Source organism: Leucopleurus acutus (assembly GCF_964270905.1).
Source record: "Leucopleurus acutus genome assembly, chromosome: 3".
NCBI lineage: Eukaryota > Metazoa > Chordata > Mammalia > Artiodactyla > Delphinidae > Leucopleurus > Leucopleurus acutus.
In genome coordinates this window covers 10,746,700-10,764,774 of record NC_139145.1, presented here as the reverse complement: position 1 = coordinate 10,764,774, position 18,075 = coordinate 10,746,700, and the positions used below count along the sequence as shown (strand labels likewise).

General features: G+C 58.0%; 1 protein-coding gene across 1 annotated transcript; it reads right to left on the bottom strand.

Moving 5' to 3' along the window:
• Positions 1 to 1,399: 1,399 nt before the first annotated feature.
• On the bottom strand, positions 1,400 to 17,206 carry ATP13A1 (ATPase 13A1). Its single transcript, XM_082834918.1, has 26 exons — positions 16,790 to 17,206; positions 14,412 to 14,501; positions 14,126 to 14,316; positions 12,589 to 12,661; positions 12,247 to 12,402; positions 12,073 to 12,142; positions 11,888 to 11,994; positions 11,251 to 11,380; positions 11,072 to 11,127; positions 10,371 to 10,497; positions 10,145 to 10,282; positions 9,945 to 10,065; positions 9,434 to 9,591; positions 8,946 to 9,121; positions 8,762 to 8,872; positions 7,526 to 7,651; positions 6,559 to 6,667; positions 4,842 to 5,041; positions 4,665 to 4,761; positions 3,818 to 3,978; positions 3,633 to 3,747; positions 3,349 to 3,545; positions 2,359 to 2,501; positions 2,044 to 2,155; positions 1,815 to 1,958; positions 1,400 to 1,729 (listed from the first exon to the last, which is right to left on the bottom strand). The coding sequence occupies exons 1-26, from the start codon at positions 17,189 to 17,191 to the stop codon at positions 1,619 to 1,621; spliced, it is 3,621 nt and encodes a 1,206-aa protein (XP_082691044.1). The 5' UTR covers positions 17,192 to 17,206; the 3' UTR covers positions 1,400 to 1,618.
• Positions 17,207 to 18,075: the final 869 nt, after the last annotated feature.

The following is an 18,075-nucleotide window of genomic DNA, read 5'->3' as shown; positions in this document are numbered from 1 at the left end:
TCCCCATATCTTTGCGGGGTCCCCAAACCCCAGCACCCTCCCGTTGCAGTGAGTCCACAGAGTCTGCCTGGCCTGAGGAGCCTGTCCCAAACCTTTCACGTTCTACGACCCAATGACGCCCCTGCCCAGGGGTCTCTTGGACCTCTGAACTCATCCCAACCTGGCTGGGGCAATGGGAGCCCCCTGGTTGGAGGTGTGATGTCCCGCCTGATTCCAGTTGAAACTGAAGTCCCCTAACAACGCTGGGGCTGGAGATACAACTGGGGGACACCCAGTAATGCTCAGTGCTGGATCAGGTTCTCGAAGACCCAGTTACAGCAGAGCCGGAGCGCCCTTAGCACTTCTCTCAGTCATGGAGGACACAGAGACCCTCGCCCTGAGCCCCGGCAAGAAACATCCCCAGCAAATCACAAGTCAAGAGTGCTCCCCTTCGTGTTGCCTCAAATTGTCTCAAGGATTCCATGTGACCCCAGCAGCCCCTCTGCTGGATGGGGCCTGGCACCCGCGCCCCTCCAGAAACCTTGGCCAGTGTTCGGGGCCCACCTGATGCTCACAGCTGGTCCCAGCCCCTTTCCCACTTTGGCTCCCAGGGCCTTCCTTGGGCTGTGGGCCACACTCCTCCTGATGGGAAGCCAGTCAGGGGTGGGCTGCTGAGGATGACCAAGCGGCAAGGGCAGGAAAGGGTAGAGAGCTCCTCACTGAGCATCGGTGGGGAAGGGGAAGTCGTCCAGAAGCCCGGGCCTGGGTTCCCTGGCCTGAGGTCATCACATGCAGCTTGCCAAAGTTATAAAAATGCACCCACACCCCACACTCTGTAATTTCTGACAGGAAATAGTTTTTTCTAGTTTTTGGCTGTCAAGAAGGCAAGAAATCTCTGACTGTGGCTCTTAGCTTTCATGCCTATCTATTGCACAGTTCCTGAGCTGTAGTGAGCGAGCACCTTTTGAGAGGAAGGACAGTAACAGTATGAGAGCCAGGCTGCAGGTCAGACCCTGGCTGTGACCTGTGTGGTGCAGAATCCTGAGGGTGACCCGAGTCAGTAATCGTAATGATTTGGATTGAACTTCCTCATATCTGACACTATGAGAGGAAGGCATGCTGGTATTTTGCATATTATTGAAACGGGAAGAATGGCATCGATCTCAAAACTCCCTTCAGTGCCTGAGGTGTCAAAATGTGAAGCTGCGAGACCACAGAAACATGGGGGCACTTGCAAAACTAGGAAATATGCAGAGCTCTCTGGGTTCCGAGCTTGGCCTGTCCAAGTGCTGAATGTGTTGCAGAGGGAGGTTAGAACCTCACACAGTCCATGAGGAGGGTGCCAGGACCTTCCTCGGGGACCACCCAGCCCCCAGCGACCCCTTCTGTGGTGCAGAGACAGAGGCAAGTCTTCTTCAAATCACTGATGCTGCTTTATTTACCAAAGACACTGGCCCAGGGCTGGTTCCGCCAGCCAGGCCTCAGACAGCCGTAGGGGGTGGGGTGGGGGTGTCCCAGCTCAGTCTTGGTGGGCAAGGCCAGGTCAGCCTCACCGTGGGGGCAGTGTTCCCTCCTGGGGCCCTCGCGGGGCTCCTGCCCAGCAGCAGCAGAGTGGGCCGTAGGTGCCAGCACTGCCATCTCAGGAAGGCACTTTCAACTTTGGGGTCCCCAGGAAGAACTGCAGGACGCGGTCGACCAGGAGTGCCAAGCAGAAGTCCAGGAGTAGGACCTGGGCGATGACCAGCTTGAACTGTGGGACAGGGAGTGCTGGTGAGTCAGGTGCCTGCAGACAGGTCCAGGCCAAGTCCTGGGACCGCGTCTCCAGGGCCCCTCACCTCCACAGGGATGTCCACGAGTCCAAACTGGCTGTTGAACTCAGGTGAGGAACCAAGGAGCAGGCCCACGATGGCCAGGAGTGACACGGCTAGGCTCCACACCAGAGGCCGGTTCTCAGGCAGGCTCTCCATGAAGGGTGGGCCCTGTGGGGATAGGCAGATGGGCAGCTGTGTGTCGTGGCAGCCCAGAGGGTGGGCAGGGTGTGCTCGGGCAGGGGCTGGGCCTCACCTTGTAGTTAATGGCGAAGGTGGCCATCTGCATGGCCATGGCCATGATGTACACTGTGCTGTTGACTAGGCTTGGCTCAAATTCTTTGTACAGGTCCACAAATTGCTCCTGCCTTCAGGGACACATGGGGGTCAGGGCCCCTTCAGGATTCCTGCTGCTCCCCGCAGAACCAGGACTCTGCCTGGTGGACTCTGCTGGCCTGGCCCTGGTCACCCCAGGCCAACGTCTGCATGTTTCTCCTGCCACCCCCCAACCGGAGGGATGCTGCCTCCTCTGGGAGCACCCTGTCCACCCCCAGGCTGGGAGTGCACTCACTTCTCAGGGCTCCGGGCCTGGGCCTCGCTGTACAGGTAGACGAGACTCATGAAGTGCACACAGAACTGGAGCATGACAGTGAGGATGGTGTATAAGTTGAAGATGTTGGGCAGGGGCCGCTCTCGGGAGAGGGTCTTGAGGGGCTGCAGGGGCAGAGTGGGGGTCAGGGCCCAGGCTCGCCCTGGGGTCACCCACCTACCCTGCTTCCTGGCAGGCCTGTGCAGAAAGCAGTCACCAAATTCTGGGGTTTACAGGTCAGCACTAGTCCCCAGAGCCCTGTCCACCCCCCATCCCCTCAGTCCAGATGCCACCCCCGCCTTGCTCAATGCCCAGCCATAGGGGTCTTAAGATCCACCCCGCCCCCGCTCTAGAATAAACTTAAAGACCTCCCTGTTGCTCACGGGGCATGTATGATCAACCCAGACCACCTCCCACCCCCTCTGGCCACCAGGGCCTCCCCGCATCAGCCCATGACCATCTGCGGCCTTTGTGCCTAGTTCCTCGCTGGTTCTCTTGTTCTTTATGCGTTGGCCTCAATGTCAGCATTACATAGACCTCCCTGACCGACCCTGAGGCCATTCCCCACAGCCTGTGTGACCTACTTGGTGTTTTTCTCAGCACTGCATACGGAGTGCTCTTGATAATCGTTTTCCCATCTGTCTCAATGTTGTGGCCCACCTGAGACCCCAGCCTGTGGACAGTGCTGGGCCTGAGCAGCGGCACTCTGAAGAGCCTCAGTGGGCACCCGCCCTGCCCCATGATCCCCATCTGTAACTTGGGGATGAGAGTTCCCATCCCAAGGGCTGCTGTGAGGATAAAACAGACATGTGGTGGCACCTTTAAGAGCCTGCCCTGGCTGGCCCAAGCGTCACCTGCCATCAATCCGAGAAGCCTCCCGGCACCTCTGGGGCAAGAACCATGGCTTAGAGAAGCAGAGGGCACCCTTGGGCTGGGATGGGAGCCCCTGCTTTGCTCAGGGTCCTGGCCCACCTTGGAGCGGGAGATGAAGAGGAAACAGCCAGCCAGGAGCAGCCCCTGCAGTGTGGCCTGGAAGTCACTGAACTTGACACCCTCCAAGTATAGGACACTCTGGCTGTAGGCCAGGATGAGGGCATTGAGCGCCAAGATCTTGAACATCTGCAGTGTGGTCACCAGCGTGCAGCGGCCCTGCTTGATCACGTGGCAAACTGCGGGGGAAGGCAGGCGTGGGCGTGGGTGCCAGGCAGGATGGGCCTAGGGATGGGGTAGGGGAGGATCACGGCAGCAGGACTCACTGCACTGGATGGAAGAGAGTTTGGAGGTGAAGGGCGCAGCGATGCTGGCATCCCCCAGCTTCACGATGGGCATGCTCTCGTCCTCGAGGTCCCGAAGCACCTGACTCAGGCGGTCCTATGAGGCAGGTAGCAACGGGTGAGACCTGACAACAAGGGGGTGCTGGTGCCCCCCTTCTGAGACTTACCCGCTGGGAGGCCAGCTGCTCCTCAGAGGGTGGGAGCCCCGACCTCTGCTTGGCTGCCCTGGAGGTGGCCCTAACTCCACTGTTGCTCAGGACGGGGCTGTCCCGAGGCCGTCGCCGCCGCTCGATGATCCGCTCAGGGGCATTGGCCAGGAGGGCCACACCTGGTGGGAGTGTGTGTCAGAAGCCAGAGGGACAGAGCACGGAGTGTCTGTTCAACACAGCTAATCCCGGGGCCAAACCTCCCCATTTTACCTGATCACTCACCCCAAGGAGCGCCTCAAGAGAGCATCTATCTTACTTTCTACAAACTACTTAAGGACAACAAAAAAACGATACCCAAATAAAGTATATAACGCTATGTAGGTCAAAACTAACTGATTTCCAAAGAAGTTTATTGCCAAGAATCATAACGAGGTAAATGATGTGTCATAAACATCGTAGTTGATAAACCAAATGAATATTTGAAAAGCACTGAAACTAGGTTAAATTGGTCTTTAAACATCAACTTGACATCTATGTTCTGATGACACAGATCCGAAGCTATAAACTCTCCCTGGCCTCTGGTCTTGGCCCTTGGAGCCCATACAGTGCCTGGGGGCCTGAGAAAACCAAGTCATGTCTGCCCCATGGAGCTGCCCTGGACCCTCACCAGAGGTTCCTGGTGGTCTCCGCCACACTTTTCCTCAGACACTTGTATCTCTTCCTGGCCTTGGAGCCCTTCAGATCCCCAATCCCACCAGTCCCTGCCCCGTCCCTTCACTACTGCTTCCTCACAGAACTTGCTCAGTGGCGCGTCCCTGATGGTAAGCTGGTGTTGGCAGAACAGCCCCCAACCCCAGGGGCTCACCCACATCAGCGTGCTTCAGGGCACCCACGTCGTTGGTGCCATCCCCACACATGAGGGTCACGTAGCCCAGCTCCTTGAGGCTGGTGATGACAAACTCCTGTTTGGGGAGAGACGGACTGAGTGAGGGCTGCGCGCCCTCCCCAGGGCCCCGCCTGCCCTCCGCCACCCCGTACCCACCTTCTGTTTGGGGGCCACTCGGGCGAACACTTGCACGTGTGGGATGAGGCGAAGCAGCAGCTGGGGGTCCTCGGCCTGCAGGTGGGCCAGGCCATCGCCCGTGAGGCACAGTGCGTGATCCAGGGCCAGTGCCTTCGGGGAGCCCTGGGCCAGGGGCAGCACGATGCTGCCGTCGATGGAATGCCACTCACACGGTCGACCTGCAGGGCCAGTGCCAGGGTCAGGGATGGGGCTCAGCTGCTCAGGTGGACCCTCTCACTTGGACCCCACGTGTGCAGTCCTAGCCTCTCCTCTCTGGAGCACCTTCTTGGCCCCCACCCCAGGTCCATACCAACCTGTACCCCAGACACTAGGCACCCCACAGAGACCATGCACAGAAACCTCCGATACAAAGGATCTGAAAACCCAGGGCCTAAGCTACTGGCCTGAGATCATGTGATGGGCCAGATTCAAACCCAGGCAGCCTGACCTCAGACGCGCCCCTCCCCTCAACCCTGGGGGCCTGCCTGAAACTCTGCTCTCCCAGGGCCAGGGCACCCCGAATCACTTCCTCAGGCCAGACACTGCTTGGTATCCACTTCCCCTTTCTAGCTGGTTGGTCTAGGTGTGGGTGCTGAGCACCGAGGACAGCTGAGGGCAGCCCACCAGCCTTCTCAGCACCGGACGGCTGGCCCTGAGCTGTCAGAGCTTGAAAGGAAAATAATCTCCTCCTGGCTCCCGTTGCGGCTGTTCTGTTAGAGCAGCTTCACTTGCTCAACAGTCTTGGCAGCCACCTCTGGGCCACCTGCCTACGATCCCCAGGCTCTGGAAGAGCCCAGTGCCTGGGACTGGGACAGAGACCTGGGCTCAACAGCACAGACGGAGAGAAGGGCTGGGAGGTTCTGGAAGCCCTCTTGGCCGGGCCATACCAGCACCCTCCTCTGGCCTGCAGCCCAGTGACATCACTGGTGCATGTTGCTCCCAAGCCAGGCCCTGCACCGGGTGCTGTCCTACGGCATCTGACAGACTCCACGCCACCAGCCAGAGGTGCTGGGGCTGGACTCGTCCCTTGATTTTTCTGATTCACAGGCACCACTTGCAACCAATTTGGTTACTCAGGAGAGGCCAGAGACCATGAGTTCTGGAATCAGGACATCTGAGTTCAAATCCTTAGTCACAGTGTTTCCCAATGATCCAGGTGGATGGATTCACTTCTCTGTCTCCTTGTCTACAGAGCAGGGGCCCCAACAGCTGACCTGGTTGGCTTCCTCCTATGTGGTGTGGGAATGGCAAGCCCTCCCATGTGGGGCAAAGAGTCTGACGAATGCAAACCAAGCCCTCGGCCCCAGGTTCTGGCCACACCAAACACGAGCACCAGGCAGTCCTGGTGCTCGAGGGGAGCACTCGCCACGCACAGGCAGCCAGCCAGGCCCAAGGTGGGTGGGAGGCTATGAAACGTGGGCTGGTGTGACAACAACCAACTGCCTTAAGACTGGAAGGTGTTGCTGGCCCCAGAGCCGGTGACCGCCTGCACGCTGCCGCACAGGTCGGGTGTGGAGCTCCCCGGCCAGACAGTCCAAGTGTGCGCCCGGGGCAGGGCTGTGATCCGCAGGCCTGTGTCACGGGTACTGGATGACGCTGGGCGTGCTCACTCAGGCCTGGCACAGAGGTGAGCCACCGGGCGGGAGCTGTTCTTGGACTCAAGGTCCCCCCAGCCCACGACCACATGGGGCCTCACCTTTCTCCGTGGGAGGCTGCAGGATCAGCGTGTGAGCCTTTTCAATGAAGTGCAGCTCCTGAGCCACGTGGCAGGCAGTGAGCGGGTTGTCACCTGTGATCATGACCACCTGGGGAGAGGGCGGAGGCTCAGTGGAGCAGGGCTCAGGGCATCAGAACTCCAGCCTGGAGACTTGGGGGCCAAGTCCCTTCTGAGGGAGCGCCACAGAGGAAGCGCTTGGCCCCCTAAGGGGGACTGGGCTTCCAAGAGCCTCAACCTGCCTCAGCTGGTGGAGTTTTCTGCGAATGCTATGTGTATGTGTGTCTTTCTGAGAACACCCATAGCCTTTATTTGCAACACAAACTAAGAGCCGGCCCTTGGTGTGGACCCTCTTGGCTTGGTACATGCTCCAGGCAAGAGGCTGGGGTGGTATGACACAAGCTCTAGCCTTCTGGCTTAGAGCCTGGTGACGGCAAGATGGGCCTTGACTGCTGAGGCCAGGTGAGGACTAATCATGTCACTCCCCTCTGACACTGCCAGGCTCGCCTCCCACACCCTAAACTGAGTCCTGAACTAGAATACACAAACCACCAAGACTGACAGAGAAAAGCCACTGGGACACACACAGCCTGTCTGGGTGTTGTCTCCACATCCTCCAACCCAGCCTCAGCTTTTTCCTAAGATGGGGCGGAGTGGGGGGAATAGCCCTCACCTCCCAGTGATGCTGGGGGCCTGAGAAAGTGATGTGAGAAAGATGGGCACAGATTGAGTCCCAGAGCATCCTTAGGCATGAGGGATAGCATGAGTGTCCAAGCCATGGTGGAGCTCAACCAAAAGCCATGGAACCTTTGCTTCCAAGACCCAGACCCACCGCTGAATGCCCCACTGAGGATGGAACTGTCCTCTACTGTCATGTCTCCCTCTCTGTAAGGAGTAGCCAAGACTGCCCACCCATGGGGCCTGGTGGGGAGGGGTCCAGTGGCTGTACCCGATGGGAGGCGTTCTGGATCTCGCGGATCACGGCCTTGGAGTCAGCCTTGAGTGGGCAGGAGACCACAATGAAGCCGACGAACTTCAGGTTGCACTCCAGGGCCTCCCGCTTGAGCTCCCGGGCCTGTGGATGGACACAGCAGTGCTCTCATGACTTGTCTCTCCCCCTCCCCCATTTCCCAAGCTCTGACAACACGCTGGGTGGGGAGAGGTCAGAGAAGGCCCCATCCTTGCAGGAGGGACACTGGAGGGTCAGAAGATGAGAGGTGTGGGGAGGGTGAGAGGCGCCCTGGTGGTAGAGGGGCTCAGCAGTGGCTGGGTGGCCCTGGCCCCGCAATGGTGCCTCTACCCGCTACCATGGACAACAGCGTGACACAAAGTCCCTGTATTTCATCTTCTAGGACAGGAAAGTTGGGACTCTCCTTTGATAACCACCGAGCAAGAGCTCACGCTCTATCTCGTATCAGAAACTAGAAGATCTCTGCCCTCGTGGAGCTTGCCTTCTACTGGAGAAGACATGTAATAAAGAAAGTCACAGAAATCAGAGCACTGAGTACCACAAGAGAGATGAAGACAGGGGAATGGGGCAGAGAGGGTCGTGGGGTGGCACAGAGCCGGGTGGCTCTGAAAGGTCTATGACTAGGCTCAGGAACGGGCCTTGAATGAGGCTCTGAACAGAGGTGTGACCTGGTGTGCATTCTGGAAGGATCTCATGGCCACTGGGTGCAAGCAGATGAAAGCCACTTGGATGAGGGCCAAGGTGGAAGCTGGTAAAGGAGCAGCATTGGTACTGGAGGTGGGAGGAGAGCCTACAGCCAATGGGATGTGGGGGGTGACCGAGGGCTGGGTCAAGATACCCCAAGATCATGGGGTAGTGACCAGGTGGTTGGGCAAGGCAGGGGTGGAGCTGGGCTGGAGATAGGGAACCCAAGGTGCCCCAGGGTGTTCCCCAAGGGGGTGTGAGAGAACCCGTGGATGTGAGGATAGGAGGTGAGACCTGGGTGTGCTCTCCTAGGGAGCAGCCCTGGGTTCTGGGGTGGGATGGGGTCCGTGGGGAATGGGGCATGCAGTGGAGGAGAAGCAAGTGAGGACTGAGTGCCACCTGGGGCCTCCAAAGGTAGAGACCAGGGAGGAGGAAGATGAAATTGTGCCCATTTCACAGGGGAAATGGGTCACAGGGGACAGAAGGTGATGTGGACAAGCGGCCGGTAGGTGGGGGGGCTTGGGCCCTTACCTGCTGGTGAGTGAGGTGCCCCAGCTCCTTATACCCCAGCGCCAGAACACGGGCTCCTTCCCGGGAAATCTCCGTGTGGATGTGGTGGTAGTCAGGTGGGCACTGGGCGAACTGCAGGGAACGCAGGGGGATGTCACCAACCGCCCCGCACCCCCCTCCCCACCCTGGGCCGGGCCTGGCTCACCATGGAGTGCAGGGTTTCAGGGGCCCCCTTCACAGCCGCGATGTAGCAGAGATCGGTGGAGCCAAGCTTCTCGTAGGAGGCGAGCACGGACATTCGCTTTAGGGCACTGGCAAAATGAAAGCGCTGGTGAATTTTCAGCCCCTGAGTTTTAATACTTCGGGGGAATACTTTCTCATCTGGAAACAAATAAGTACGAGTCCTGAGGGCCTTCGCTCCAAAGAGGCAGCCAAGCCCCCACCTGCCCCCTCCGTGCCCTTCCTCCCTCCATCCCCTTCCTCCCCCCACCTCCAGACCCGGGGCCTGCAGGAACTCCTGGCTCTGGGAGGGGTCCGAGCTGGGAGATCTGGGTATGGAGGACCCTGCCCCAGGTCAGAGGTGAGCCTGTGCCCACGCACCTGCCTGAGTTGAACACACAGGTGCCTGAGAGGCACACCCCGCCTGCCCGGGGACGTAAGAGCTGCGGTATGGCCGAGGCTCTAGCCCCTCACCTTTGGTCAGTGTCCAGTCTACGGCCGTCAGCATGGCTTTCTCAAGCGGGTCACCCACAAGGGTGCCGTCATCCAGCTGCATGAGGGAATGGCATGAGGCCAGAGCCCGGTGTGTTTCTATGGGGATGTTGGACACAGGGGTCACCTCCTTCCCATCTCTGCAAGGAGGAAGAATAGCTGGTTACCAGGGTGGAGGTGACTGGGTAGAGGGACCCCCTGGGAATTGCTGGTCACAGTGGGGGGCCGCAGGGTGTTGTCTTCGTCTCTGCGACACCTGCACGCGTCTCATGAATGCCCCCAGAGGTCACGTGGCTGCCTGGAGCCCAAGCTGAGCCCCCTGCCACTGTCACTCACACTGAAGAATGCTTGGGGGGCCCCCTAGAATGGACCTCTGTGGTAGGGCCTGTGACAGGCCCTCACTTTGAAGGCTTGGGCTGGGCAGCTGTCTGTCCCTTGAGTTCCCAGAACGCCCCCGGCTCAGCGCCTCACGATCCAGACTCCCCACGCTCACCGGAGCCCGGCCACACCGCGCACCACCAGGCTGTCGCTGGTCAAGGTCCCCGTCTTGTCAAAGCAGCACACCTCCACCTTGCCGGCGAAGGGGATCCGGAAGGGCTCCGTGCAGTACATGTCTGGGTGGTGGGAGCCAGTGTCAGGGGTGCTGCCGGGCCCCAGCCCACTCGGCACCTTGTCCCTGCCCCAGAGACTCACAGAGCTTGGCCAGAGCAATGAGGGAAGTGTTGACGGCCAGAGACAGCTCAATGGGCAGCTCGGGGGGCACGACAGAAGTGAGGATCAGCGTGCATTCCAGAAATAGCTTGTAGCGGTTCCGGCTGGGGTCCTTGGTACCTGCGAAGACAGGGCCTGCCAGCCTGGGGGCCACGGGTGCGGGGTCCAGCAGATGGGGGGGGCGGAGGGGAGTGGTCACGGTGCTTACCTTCGATCCATACGTAGGCGGCTGCCGCAATGGCAAAGACCAGGAGGAAGAGGATGAAGATGAAGGTCTCCAGGTTGTTCGCTGTCACCCTCTTGACCCCAAAGAGGATCGTGCGCAGCAGCTTGCCCTAAAGGGACAGAGGGACAGAGATCTTCCCTGGGAGGGTGGCGGCCTTTCCTGCCTAAAAGCACCAGGGCCAGGTTCTCTCTGCTGCTGGGGAGTGCCTGCCTGGGCTGACTGAGCGCCACAGCTGACAACACAGCTGTTCCAGGAACTGCACAGCTATGTGGGTGGCTGCAACTCAGCCAACAGCTAGAGTTACAGAGACCAGTGACTGAAGACTCGGGGTCAGGGAAGGAAGTGGCTGAGATTGGGGCGGAGGGATGAATTTTCTGGAAGGAGATCTGACCATCATCTCTACTAAGGAATCCTCACGCCACTTTAGTGAAAAGTTTATGGCCCAGACTGTGATTCCCAAGTGTGCGGGACCAAAATCAGTCTACTGTCTGTGAGGCAGAACCCCAGCCGGGGAAAGCAGGCCTAGTCTGGGGCTTGTCTCAGCACTCTGGCCCCCAGCCCAGTACCTGGTATCAGAGTGAGCCTATGGGGTGGATGTTCTGGGGTCTGAAAGAGTTGCCATCTCAGCTGTCCACCATACGCCCCAGGGACCACCCTCCTCAGAACTGGGCAAGGTGCCACACCTGGGATGTGTTGAATCCGGTCCTCAGGACGTAGGCCACACACCCACTGTCCACCGCTGGGGAGAAAAAGGACCAGCGTCATTCATGTCTGCTCATCCCGACTCTCTCAGAGCCAAGCAGACTTTGAGGGTTTGGGGGTGGCAGGGCTAGGACACCCCAGACACCCCTGAGGCACCTACGCTTCAGGCCTGTGGTGGCTTTCTGGGGAGGGATGTGCTGCACCACCTTGGTGCCCCCGAAGATGACGTGGAGCCGGGAGTCGGCCTGGAGGTCCAGTACTCGGTTGGGGCTGAGGTCTTCGATGGGTTCCTGGGGACGACAGGAAAGTCAATGGCTAGTCCTACCTTGGCCTCCTTCTCCATCCCCAGGCTGGAGAGTCAGATCCTGGGGCTGGGAGGAACCTGCCTGACCCTCACAGGGCTCCCCATCCAAGCCGGTGCACCTCACAGGGGCGGGGGCTCCACCCTGTCTTTCCACCTTCATGTGCAGCATAGACTCCCTGTAACCCTGTACCCAGCCTCACCCCGGATTCACAGCTTCCCGGTTTCTGTCATCCCACCTCAGCCTGAGATCCCAGGGTGCCTGACACCCCACCGATGCTCCTGGCCTCTCATCTCCTTCCCTCTCCTCATCACCACCTGGCTCCCCTTAGTCCAGGGCACTGACCTGCCAGGAAACCCAGGGTCTCCATCCAGATGCTATGCCTCCTCCAGTCTCCTGGCCCAGCCACCAGCCCTCCCCTGGCCTGTGTCCTCCTCAAAGGATGGGACAGTGACGCGCCTGAGGACCCCCCTCCCTCCACTCCTGACCCAGCACCTTCATCTGGGGCACCGACTCCCCAGTGAGCATGGCCTCGTCCACGATGCAGCGGCCCCGCAACAGCAGCACGTCGCATGGCACCAGGTTCTCCTGTGGGGAGCGGCCTGCAGGGCAGGGGCAGGAGGGTTGGACAGAGCCTGAGGCCTGGGCTCCCACCAGGAAGGAGCAGAACTGGGCCTCACCGATTGAGACGATGTCTCCGGGAACAATCTCATTGCTGGCAACGGGCCTCCACTTTCGGCTCCGGTAGACCTGGGAGGGGGTGGGGTTCCGTCAGCGCTGGGGATGTGCCCATGCCTCGCCCACCCCAAGACCACAGGGACCCTCCTACCCACCCGTCACGCTACTGGCCATACCTGGATCATGTGGGGCTTGTTGCCCATCTTCCGGATCTCTGACATGTTCCGCATCTGCTGCTGCACCAGGGAGGCCTCGAAGGCCACCAGCATGGAGAGTGTGAAGACACTGTAGTACCAGTACTCGTCCAGACACCAGAGTCCCACGCAGAACACCTATGGGACACGGGCCTGTCTGTTCCTGGGAACGCAGGGAGAATGCCTCCGGAGGACTAGATGGCACACGAGGGCCATTGTGCCCACAGGCTCTGACCACGAGGACAGGGAGAGGTTTTCACGTTTGGAGGTGGACTGTGAAAGCCCGAAGGAACAGGGTGGGGAGGACCAGAGCTGCTGCTTTACCTGGAACACAAAGAAGGGCGCGGTGGCTCTCTCCTTGAACAGCTCTGAGAAGTCAGGCACCACCATCTCGGCCCTGAAAGAGACCAGATGCCACGCCCTGTTCCTGGTGGGAAGCCCCAGGGGCCCCACCCCTGAACACCTCCACTTCCGGGCATGGACGGGCTCCCTGGGCAACTAGGGGCCCTGGTGAGCTTCCAGACATTGGGATGCTCAACTATGGCTCTCCTCGACCATGTGGCACTGAAGCAGGTGCGCTGACTGCCCCCAGCCCTCTGCTCTGCAGAGCCCAGATGAAGCTTCTGAATCAGCACTGGGCTCTTCAGGCAGCCGCCCCCCTGAGCGGGGCTGGTGCAAGACGAGAACCTATCATCTGGGTGGGTGACAAGGCAGGGGGAGAGGAATGGCTGACCGTGGGACGGGAGCCCTGAAGCTGCACAGAGGAGGCCCGGCAGCTAGGTGCTGTGGAGTCCCCTGGGGCCTGAAATACAGTACCTGAGCCCCACCCCACTATGGAGAGGGGGCGCCTGAGCTGGGATGTTCCAAAGACTCCCTAAATAAAAGCCCTGGAATTTGAGAAGCAGGGCCGAAAAGTGCGCTCTACAGCACTCTGTGTGGTGGCCCTGTCTGGCCATGGGACCAGCCAGGTCCACTATGGCTGTCCTTGTTTTGCCCTGCAGAACTGGAGTGATATCCAGGACATGGGATTTGAGAAAAAGAAACTGCACAGTGGCTGCATTGCAATAAAAACTGAGCCCCACCCTGGACTGTGTAGGGTACCTTTGCGTAAGCGAGGACGGTGTGAAAGTGGACATCCCAGGCTGCCACCATGGTTGACCTGGCTTGGGTAGGGGAGGATCAGTAAATGTTTCCTATAAACCTTCCTACTAGATCGCTGGTTGCAGTAACGTATTTGTAATTTTTTGAAAAGCAACTAGGTCAAGAAATAATTTCCTAGAGATTCTGAGCGTTTTTGAGTCAAGGACAATTATCACCATGGCCAGGATGGGGGCTCTGAAGCCCAGCTCTGACCCCTCCCAGCTCCCGTCAACACTGGTGGTTTTGGTGAAGGTTAAAGGAGAAAGTGCTGACAGAGCATCTGCATTCCATCTGGTACAAACAAGAGCTATCCTGCTCACCACCATCTTTTTTTATCACCACTCATAAAGTACTGGGATATGTATAAGAAAAATGACAAGAATATACATTTATAGAAAAAATTTAAAATAAAGAAGAGAACACAAGTTACAAACACAAGACAAGGATGAACAGTCCTGGGCCAGGCTCCAAGCTGTGGGCCCTCCAGGGGGTTCCTATCAGCAGGCAAGTTTGAGGGAGACTAGACTAGAACACGTTTCTTAGAGGGTGCCCGCCATGTCCACCTGAGACGTTTTGTTGAAAAGGTGGATTCCTCCAAACCACAGGGCATATACAAGTGGGGAAGGAGCCACTAGCTGGGATAGAGACCCGGGCTGGTAACCACAGGCAGAGGCCCAGTCCTGTCTCAGCAGGGGCGATGCTTGGGGACGCTGGGACTCACCTGTTGCTCCCAAACTTCTTCTCGGCTGCACGGATCTCCGAGTCCTCCTGGAACCCTCTGTTGCTCTGGTAGAATGAGAACAGGTTTCCCACAGGAAAGGCCACAGGGAGGAAACGCTTCTTCTCCAGAGCATCGTAGGAATACTTGATCTTCTGGAATTCAAAGGACAGCACCTCCTGGCCATCTTCGCCCTGTGGGAGGTGTGTCTGTGGCAGAGGCCCCTGATCTGGGAATGTCAGGGCCTGGGGATCCCATCCAAGCCCATGCTGGAGCAGGTGGTCCCTACCTCATCACGGTGCAGGGCTACGAGCTCAGTGGAGCCGTTGTTGGGAGTCGGCACCACCTTCACGAAGGTTGCTTTGCTGGGGTCGAACTCCTGTGAGAGGCAAAGTGCTGCTGCTGGGCCCTTCTCAAGCCCCAGCTCCGCGGCTTCCACTGGGGAGGTCACAGGTGCCGCAGCTCTGTGGACATGCTCTGGAACATGCCACTGGGCTCTGGGTGCTGACTGGCCACTCCCCAGTCTGTCACTGGGACAAGGGACAGCACTTCACTGGGCCTCTGGTCCCGCCCATATTATAAAGCCAGGGTCATGAACAGCGCTCAGCACACAGAGCTCTGCTGACGAAGGTGAACTCAAACAGGAAGAATGCTGCCCGGCGTGAGGTACACTCTCAGTCCACGTGAGCCAAGGCCTGTTACAGCCCACCTGGCCTGCTGCTCCCTCTCTGCCCCCCGTCCCCATTACTATTCTCGCTGTGTCCTCGAGTGACAAGGGGTGATGAGGCTCATCCTTGCCTCAGCTAAGGGCACGTGCTGTTTTCTCTGCCTGGAATGCGTGGTCACACAGCTGGCTTCAGGCCTGCGCTCAGATGTCACCTTCTCAGGACGCTGCCCCTGGATACTCCATCTAAAGATCCCTCACAAAATCCTTATCCTGGTTTTCTCTCTTTAGCATCGACTGCTGAGTTCTATCTCCCACACTAACACCATGGAAACAATGTGTTTTGTCTGTTTTGTTCTTTCTGCAGCACCTAAGACACGGAGGCACTGAATGGAACTGCATTGGCACTCCCTGAATCCTGTGAGCTGCATCCAGCCCACGTCTGCTCCACCAGAACCTGTGTTGCCATGTTTTTTGGTTTTTTTTGGGGGGAGGGGTTGGGGGACATGGCAGTGACCCTGAGAAACAAGGCCCTGCCTCTCCAGAAGTTCACAGGCCCCAAAGCAGGCAAAAATAACAACAAAAGACAAAACTATCAACTCAGGAAACGCTGTAGAAAAGTGCAAAGCACTACATGCGGCCAGCCACACGCCGGGTGCTTTGCAGAGTTCATCTGTTTCTTCTTACAACGGCACCCTGAGGTAGGTGTTACAGTTCTCACTTTACACAAGGGGAAGCTGAAACCCAGAGAGAAGAAGCACCCCTGTCTGAGATCTCTGATGCAAACCCAGATCTGCCTGTCCTAACCCCACAGCTGCTTAGTTCTTCTTTCTTCTCCATCCCTGGAGAGAAAGTTAATAGTCACACTTTTTAGCTGCAGGCCAATAGGCAGCTGGAAGTTTGGGGGTGTTACCCCCCAACTTTCCTCCATTCTTTTGTCCCTCACTGGGGTCCTGCATTGTACTGACTTGAAGCCACCAACCCCAGAAGTTTGAGAAGTTTGAGTCTCTCCCCTGGGGTAAGAGAGATTTCACTTTCTCAAAAGAGAAAGAGAATTCAGTCCACACTTAGAGTCAAAGAGGGGTGAGGGAGGGTGGTGGTGTGGTTTCTCTTTCTCTTTCTGCAGCCCTGGGTGCTGTTCCTTTTTTCTCTTCTTTTAACAAACCTGTGTAGGATCAGAGGGGAGGCTGACCTCAGTGCCCATGGCTCCATAACCTGCTGGTGTCATCTGAGGCCGGCCCAGAGGGCAGTGGCATAGTCACTGATATCAACTGCTAACCCAGGGCAGCTCTCATTCATCCAGATCTCACGAGTAAGGACCACATGCACTACCTCGCTGTTGTATTCTGAGGGCATCATTACCATCACCTCATCATTACCTCTTTACCATCACCCTTGCAGACAGACATAAAGAGACTCCGAGCAGCTAAGTCACTTGCTCACAAACACCCACTGCTCCTCTTAAACGCTGCAATTAACTGCATTTCAAGCTCATTTTGGTCGTCATGGGGTGGACATGGGTGGCTCTGAGCACTGGCCATCAGGACTGATGCTCAGTTCTCAAAGCAAGCTCCACAGACAGGGAAACCCATCCCACAGGTCTAACCTCACACTACGAACAACAAGGTAGGAGACAGACAACAAAGAAGGTAGGACCGTTTCCAGGAGAAACAACCGAGTACTCGCTAGTATGGGAGCTAGTAAATGGTAACATATACCGGTCCCTGCGCTAAGCTTTTTACAGGTATTACCTTATCGAATCTAAATGACCACACCAGAGGGGAATTCCAAAGAAGGGAAGTAACCTACGCCAGGGTTACACAGCCAAGTCAGAAGCGGGGCCAGAATTTAGCTAGCGCAAAAGGGTGGAGATCGCCTCTAGGGACCCGGCTCCAGCAGATGCGGAGGCCCCGGCTGGGATGGGGACGGACATAAACTCAGTAGCTGGGATCCGCGGTGAGGCCGGACCATGCCGAGGGTCGGTCTCGGGTGCGCACACTTACCGGGGTGCAGGTGAGCGCGCAGTGCGCGTGCACGGACCAATGCCCCGAGAGGACGGTGAGCGCGTGCGCGAGGCAGATGGTGGCGAGCACAAGCAGCGCGGCCTCGGGGATCTGCGTCCAGCTGCTGCCCCAGCCCCAGCAGCCGGCAGCCGCGGCACCCAGCCAGGCTGGGTAGAGCAGCCCCACGAACGGCAGCACCGTGAGGCGCCGCAGCAGCGCCAGCCGCCGGTACGGCCACACGGCCGCTACCAGCTCGTCGCCGCTCTCTATGAGCGCCGTCCCGGCGGCAAGGAGTGTGCGCGGCAGCGGCCTGGGCTTGGGCTGCCCGGCGGGCTGGGCCCCGCAAGGCCGAGCCCCGCAAGGAACCGCATTGCCCACCGCCGCCGCCGCCGCTGCCGCCATCTTTCCCAGCGCCGCTCTCGCTTCAGGGCAGAGGCTGCGGCTCACTTCCGATGTTGTACTTCCGGTAAACCCTGGGCGCCGCCATGGCAGCCAGGAGTGAGAAAAGCCAGGGCAATGTAGGGGTCTGGGTCCGGAAGTGGCTACTCAGGGCACCGCCATGATAGGCTGTGGCCGGAAGGAGAGTCAGGGCGTCGCCATGACACAGAGAGCTTGAAAGGGCTAAGGCAGCCTGCCTGCTTTGCCACGCCGGACTGAGACCGGAAAAGACGAGGCAAGGCGGGTTGGGCGCCACCATGACAACCTACATCGGAAGAGGCCAGTCCTCCTCGGAGACTGCACTGTCTGGGCCACGAGGGGCGGAGCCTGGACACTGCGGAGGTGGGGATAAATAAGCACCAGTGTTCAGGGGGTGGGATTTATCATGAGGGCGGGCCTTGTGCTGGTGCGGGTTGGGTGGAGGTGGGGTGAGGTATCCCTACCTCCGGGCCTGGGTAGGGCTCGGGGCTGGTGGGCTTCGAGAGTCTAGACAGGACACAGCCACACCTGACAGGAGGCGTCATGTAATAGATAATAATTACACACCCACAAAGTTACTACTTTAACGTAAGAATATGAAAAATTGGTGTTTACTTATTGTTTATTATTTATTTTCCTGTTACATAAATGCCATTGTTTCAACAAAACCACAATAGGACTAATTAACAGTGGCAATTAGTATTTCAGTACTTAGTAGTACTACTAATAGAAAACACATCCAACAATATGTTTGAGAAAAATGTGTATGATGTGTTTATAATGTTTCTGTCCTCTGATACAGCAATATTTGAACTACTTTTTAAACTCTTTACTGGACCTTAAATTTGTAGGTTATATTGTTGCATATT